The 7,318-nt window shown below is 38.4% G+C and overlaps 1 protein-coding gene across 1 annotated transcript; it reads right to left on the minus strand.

The window, feature by feature from the left end:
- Positions 1-332: 332 nt before the first annotated feature.
- On the minus strand, positions 333-6,240 carry LOC104498001 (ras-related GTP-binding protein D-like; the record flags this gene model as incomplete). Its single annotated transcript, XM_010141319.1, has 3 exons — positions 333-1,636; positions 3,570-3,718; positions 6,098-6,240. Coding segments are annotated over 3 exons (444 nt in total), but the record flags the coding sequence as incomplete, so codon positions are not given.
- Positions 6,241-7,318: the final 1,078 nt, after the last annotated feature.

Consider the following 7,318-nt stretch of genomic DNA (forward strand, 5'->3'; position numbering starts at 1 on the left):
TTGTTCAACAGAAGCCAGCAAAAACTGAAGGCTCTTAACCCCCTGACAGATGTGCAGCATTATGTCTTACTGTGTCCAAGAGAAAACTTTCCAGTTCCAACTTCCCTTCTGTCTTCAGAGCTATCTCAGCTAGGGGCAGATGAGTTATGAATGAGTGAGGTATAACTCCCCTTACCTTTCTGGTTTCACGGTGTACAGCAAGCTGCCTCCCATTCTGGTCAAGCTCTTCCCACTCCCAAGAGCTGGTGACAACACTGCGGGACCGCACGTGCAATTGGTTTGCAGTAGGGCTGGGAATCTGTAATTTTGTATCATTAAAGAGAAACAGTGAATACAGAACTCAGAAAGTAAGCTTTACTTCTTTTTAGGTTTGAGAGTGCTCTGCTGTCCTGGCTGATCCTCTGGGAAGTCTGCCCACATTCAATTAAAATAAAAACTAGTGATGTATGCCGATGACTACAGCAGGTAGATTGTCCACTCCTCATTTTAATTGTCTCTTCTTGATTTCAGTCACAGATATTCCCCTGTTAAAGGGATCAGAACCCAGTGCTCACACCTTTAGGACTCCCTAGCAGTACATCAGAACGTCAGGGTGGAAATACATACAGTCTTCTCTGTGCCAACTGTAGATGTGCACGCTGTCAAAACAAACTTAGCAATGTAAATGCAACCTTTCAGATACAACACCCTCCTCTGAAGCCTTATAAAAATACCAGTGCAACATAGAGCCATTTTACAAAACAATTATCTTTATAGAAAGGTATTTTAGTGGTATATGCTGAGGTAAATAATAAAAACAGACCCAACAGAGGGCATGACCAGTGTTATGGAGAACTCCAGGTGAAATTTGGCCAAAAGCCTGTTTTATAAAAGCTATTATTTACCTACCAGATATGATCTCTGGTATAGTGCTTATTGCTGCAATACTTCAAAATTATTCTTCGGTTTACAAATTGAAAAATATACGAAATTAGATCTGTATGAATATTAGGTATTAGCTGTCACAAATTTTAAAAGGCATTGTACCAAGTTTTCTAAATTGTTTACTAACCAATTTGATTGTAGCAGGTAAATAAACTACAGCATACATTTTACCTGACAGCATGCATCAAAATCACCATAAAAACTAAGTTTATCAAAGTCCATCTCCACAAGGAAAACATGAAAAAGTGCAAATTATGTACCCAATATTTCTGTCACAGCTGTTTTTTCTTAATATGGCATGAAAAAGGTTTACAGCATATATTAAGAAAATTCTTACAAGTGTTCACCTCAATGCTTCTATATACAACATTTTGCTCAAAGTGCTCACTATATGAAAAAAAGGATTGGATAAAAATATTTAAACAGTGCTTTCTGAACGTTCAGGGAAAATTCATATAATACATCAGTCCCCTTTGTTTTCCTCTTCACTCAGTGCAATGAGATGCAGAAGTCCCATCAACTTCATGAAACTTGCTTGCCACAGTGGCAGGAAATCTCTGTTACAGTGGCATTCTTGGGGTCCCATTGGGAGTAGGTCTTTTATTTTTTTGGATGTGGCTTTGATGTTTCCGAGATCTTACTACTTTCATTCTTACTTCAAATACTTCTTGTATGGCTTTTCGAAAACAATGGAAATTGTAGTCTATTAATCCTATAGAGACAGAAATGTTTTCCGTATTAATAAAGACAGTCATACAAATTAGGTAATGAAAAAAATTGCTTACATTCTACCAAATACCACACTCGCTCTCTGGAAGTCATAATCAGTGAATTTTCCAGGCATTTTTTTCTGTGCTAAGCAAAAGCATGTTTGATAAATACAAATAATTCAATAAGCATCATAGTTTCATACTATGTCCAATATTAAATATAGTTATTAGTCTTAAGAGAAAACAAATAGAAGATGACTGGCAGATAATAAAGCTTTAACTTCATAAAGAACTTTGGAGAAGTGCTCAGTATACTACAAGAAAAACTAACATCTTTCATAAAATATGGTGTAATTTTGTAAATTTGTTTCACAGAACAACTGTGATAAAAATAAGTAGCATCTAGTAATGAAAGAATTTTTCGACAATGCATAAGCTTCGAAATGGATACTTGATGGAAGTATTACCAAATAACACCCAGCTTTATTTCATCTTAAATTGTAATTGAAAAGTAACACAATAGACATGCTGTTAGATTACATCCATACATAACAAACAGATAATATTACCATGTGAGTGGGCTGAATGTGATCCCACAGAAAAGCTGTAAAGCCATATCGGTAGTCAATCGGTAGACTTACGGGGTGCTACAGTTGTGTAACACTGCCATACAAGTTTGGAATTTTGGTACCAAGCTTATGACCTCATTCAAAGTTAATGCCATAAGCTTTCTTAACTCAACTTTCTTAACTTAACTGCGGTGTTTTCCATTTTCATTTCCCTAACTGGAGATGACACATATTTTAAGTGGTTTAAATCCACCATATTACACTTGGATTTTTTTCAGGAATTATTTTCCCCCTCTCTAGAGTTCAGACAAAATCTTATGTGGAAGTCACCTGGCACCAAAAGCTAGTCTGCACTATAATACCAGAACTGTACTGTTAAAGAGTACAAGCTCCTGCACTAAGTGTACCAAACTATGTAGACACAACCACCTGTGACAGCTGTCAACAAATGCAAATGCGTTTATTCACCATGGTGTCTTTTCTGAAACAGTGCTCTTAGTAGTTGTGTCAAAGTAACATGCTTACAAAAAAAAAAAAGAGCGACTACAACTAACATTCACAGATAATAAAGGCAATATGGGTATTAAAGAGAAATTCAACCAGCTAAAGTTCTATAAAATAAGAGTAAGCCTGTCAAACAGCCCAGCAGACATGGTATGAGTACTGCATTTACAAACACAGCAACAATGGCTGCTGAATTAGCATCTCAAGATAGGCCACAAGGGGTGACACCTCTTTCTTCTATTGCTCAGTTCTGGTCTCAGGGCATTTCACTAAGACCAGTAACTCAGTGAACATCATCCCGGTGAGCTGAGCAATCATGAACTAAGCTTTCAGTATTGACCTTGACAAGGGACAGAGAGATAACCAAGAAATTTTATGCACTAACTGCAAAATACGAAAACTATCTAGTTACCAAACATGCAGCTGTTCAAACACTTCTTTCAAATATTAGGAAAGCAAGAACGTATTTCTCCCTATCAGCCAGTTTCAGTAATTCCCCCTTGTTCATGGCACACAAGCTGTTTCAAACGCCTATGCTGTTGCCAACAGGTACAGATCAATGTTAGCCACGATAAACTGACATATTCTATTGTTGCAGATGGAAGCTTTACTGTATTGGATGTAAACTTTCATATGGTTTCAAATCAGAAAGTTGTCAAATACGTTTATGATTTCATCTTATCTTAATGCCAGCACAAATACCTCACGCCTTTAAACATGTTATGTAAGCTCTATCAAGCTGTACTTACCTTTAATATTTGTGATAGAGCTGCAGACTATTATCGGCTAATGACAACTACAGTTACTCATTAACTCACTGATATCAGGGAAAAGTATGCAATACTAGAAAAGGGAAAAATACCTTTTCTCTCAAAGCTTTCTTCTCTGACAAAACAAACAAGAGCAAGGAATTTTGTCACCTCTTTTAAATAAAGGACAGTTGTATTGTTCAGTTTTATGATTGCCATTGATTCTTTGTCATAAGGAGTTCCAGTGCCATCGTCTTTAAGCCTAAGGGGCAATAGTCAAACAAACAAAAAAATAAACAACAAAAGATAAGCCACCAGATGAGCTAACAAAAGTACTCCACGTTGTTTCTTTCACCAGATAATCTCAAACTTTATGAAATTTTCATTTTAACCTTTCAGGGACACTCTTCTTCAAACTACACACTGTCTGTACTAAAAAGACACACAGACTAAATAATTTATCCAACCATACACCAAATCTTAGATCTGGGGCCAGAAATCAGATTGTTTGATTACCAAGTACCTGAACTGGAGCCTTATTTTTTCCTCTATCAGTTGCCAACCTTTTCTCACAAGGTTGTCTGTTTTCTTTTAATCAACGCACTATATCATGACTTTATCTAAAATATACGAACCAGTAAGTTTATACTGGTAATTCCAAATCTAGTAACCTTGCTCGAAGAGTGGCAGCTGACTCATTGTTTAAGCCATTATGAGATCTTCCTCATGAGATGTTGGCTTTTGCAACATCATATTATGAAAACAGATTTCTCCTTCACAGATGAGGTCTCGTGATGATTCATTCCACTAGCTTTCTACCTTGTCCTTTTACTTTAATTCCTGAATGGGCACACTGATCTTGTTAAATGGGTAGTTATCACCAACTACCCAGAACAATTAGTATCAGTAATATATTAAGCTAGAAAGTCCCACAGATGCTCCAGGAACAGAGGACAAGAAATTAATTGTAATATCATGTCTTCATTCTATAGCTAAAAAGATGGCAAGCAGATTTCTGGTGATAAATGCTAAATAGTTACACAAAGACAGTGGCAGAGTTACATTTGGTGAATAAAGAGCTCTGCAAGTGGTGGCGTACAGATGATAATTAAGCAGAAATTAAATAAACTAATTAATTTGAACAGCAACATCTTTCTCTGCACAAAACAATATGCCACAGAATCAGCTTCCTTTATGGTATAACTCTGTAAAACACATGATCTTTTATAGTTACTGACTTGACCAACTCCAAAATTTGAAACATACAGCGAAATAGACAGAGGTCTCTCCAAAAGTAATGCCTCCTATTTATTTGGAAACTACAAAAGACACCAAGAGCACAATAACGTTATTTGATAAAGCAGATTCTCAGCTACAAAACACTTTTTTTTTTTTTTTGACACAGTCCCCACCACTGGCTGTGTATTTTCACCAGCGATGAACAAGAGCGCACATGCCGCACTTGTAAAATTCTGCATCAGTGGAGGGGACCCACCGTCACTGTCACCACTGCTGGAAAGCACCACCCACCCCCTCACTGTGCTGACACCCACTGCTTGGTCTCCGTGAACATTCAGCAGCATCAATGAGTGTCCATGGGTGCAATTCTTTGCACGTGGAGAAATTCAGTGACACCGCTTTGCTTCACACACTGCCATGTCAGAGGCCACGTTGTCAGACTGCCCCTCTGCTGCCGTCTGCCGCACAGCAACAAAATTTAACGGGATAGGTGGGAAGGTTCAAACTCTACTTCCAGACCACCAACATCTGCCTCTGATGTCATGGGGCAAAGTAATAAAATAGGAGGCATTACTTCCAGAGAGGCCCTTGTACAAACTTAAATTTTAGAAAGAAATTCAACAATTTGTTGTTCTTTTGAAGTTCTAACCCTTAGAGCACTTCTGCACCAGTATTCTTTCTCATACCTTCTCCAAGAGTGCATGAAGTCTACCAATGGGTAAGAATACAAGTCTACCAAAGACTACCACACTCTAAGCATGCTGTGGTTTAGCCTTCAAGTCTATGCATCTTAATGCACTGATTCTTAATGTGTCCCTGCCTTTCCCAGGAAGAGCTGGCATTACACTGGGACAAGGGCTAACCCATTTAAAACACGGCAGGAGATGTACATGCTACCCCAGAAGATCTATATTTCCTAATGTATAAGGAGGGGAAACTGGCAAAAAAACGCAAACACAAACGTCATGGAGGGAAGAGGACAGAGAACTGAAGCAAGAGTGAAACAGCCCTCTGAGGGCAGTAGAGGCCACTAGCTGTTACAACTAAATGTGGCCCCACTGTTGTTGTTTTTTAAATGGAAGGCATCTTTCTGTTCAATTCGTCCCCGGGAACAAAAATATAATGTTAATGCTTCCTTTTATTTTAGGTTGGTTACTTCCCATTCCTTACTCCAAATAAAATTACTAGCATGGAAAGAGAAAGGTGTTCAAAAAAGAGGCTAGGCAGAGTGCAGTGCTTGTTGCTGGCAGGGGATGCAAACCTCAGAGGCCTGCCATTTCCTCTTCTCCCATCCTGACAAATTACACAATCTCATTATTGTTTATACCCGCATCATTCTAATCGAGAGGCCATTCGCATTCTAGGTACACAGTCTTATGAAAAACATTAACAATTTACTCACCCATATATACAAGAAATGTCAATCACAACGTCTATCATATCACAGCAGAGCTCGTAAGTTTGCATATCCACTGGAGTACTGTCTGTTGCAATATAGATTTTACTGACTACATCAAATAAAAATGCTTTTTCAATCCCAGAATTCTATTTAAGGAAAATAGAAAGAAAAATAAAATTGAAGCCTTGTCTTCAAATTAATACCAAGCTTTTTTGTTTCCCCACTTACCTGTTATACAAAAAGCTAGGCTGAAGAAGTGGAAGTTAAACTGCCATCAATCTCATTCTGAAAGAACTATACATACAGCACTGACATATTTGTAGCAAACTGTAATGCTCACAGACCTTCCAAACAGTTTCTGTCTCTGAGCAGCCATAATGTCAAGTTACACTGCCAAACTTCTCCTCTCCGGAACACACCTGGAGAGATTACATTTCTTTTCAGTGGAAAAATGCAGGGTGGGAAAAAACTTCCATTCATGATGGAAGTGTGGGGTTTTTGATTGTAACAATGGACATAAAAAGCGTTCAAGTTATTCTAGCTGGACATGTAAGAAGTTAGAAACAAGGAAAAGAAAAATTTGATGGACAAAGGAGGCAGTAGTGTTCAGGAACTAACTTCTCAAGGAAATTGAGGAATTGTCTCATCGGGGTCTGTAGCTGTTTTACTGTCTAGTTCCTTAGAACACCTTTTAGGATCACAGGAGAAAGACCAGTATTTGGATGGTGCTCTTTCCACACAGCATTGGTGGTTAAAGCCATGTTTATAATGCTAAGGCTTGCTAATGTGATGACAGCTCTGTTCCTGTCATCTTGCCAAGCTGATTAAGACTCTCTCCACACTGGAGATGTATCGCGGTCACAGCTCTCAGAGGCTAGCCAGGAATGCTAGCTCATACTCTGTGCGTAGATGAATGAACTGCCATAAGCCTCTGCTTCCTGGGAAAAAAAGCGGGAAAAATGTGTACTGTTTAACTGAAAACAGTGGCTTTGCTTGCTGGTATCAAGGGATTGCACCTGGGAAGCTGTCCCAGCACGAACACGAAGGGCAATTTCCCAGTACTGATTGCTGAAGCTCAAGTTATAACCTATGCTTCAGAATCCACCTATACAAGAAAGAGATGCAAATTTCTCCCATCAAACTGAATCATCTCCATATAAGGGCTTCCCTTTTTAATATAGTTTGAGGCTGCTGCCACAGCAGCTTTGTAACTACCAACAAAAC

The sequence above is a fragment of the Buceros rhinoceros genome, unplaced genomic scaffold (assembly GCF_000710305.1).
Source record: "Buceros rhinoceros silvestris isolate BGI_N320 unplaced genomic scaffold, ASM71030v1 scaffold47008, whole genome shotgun sequence".
Classification (NCBI taxonomy): Eukaryota; Metazoa; Chordata; class Aves; order Bucerotiformes; family Bucerotidae; genus Buceros; species Buceros rhinoceros.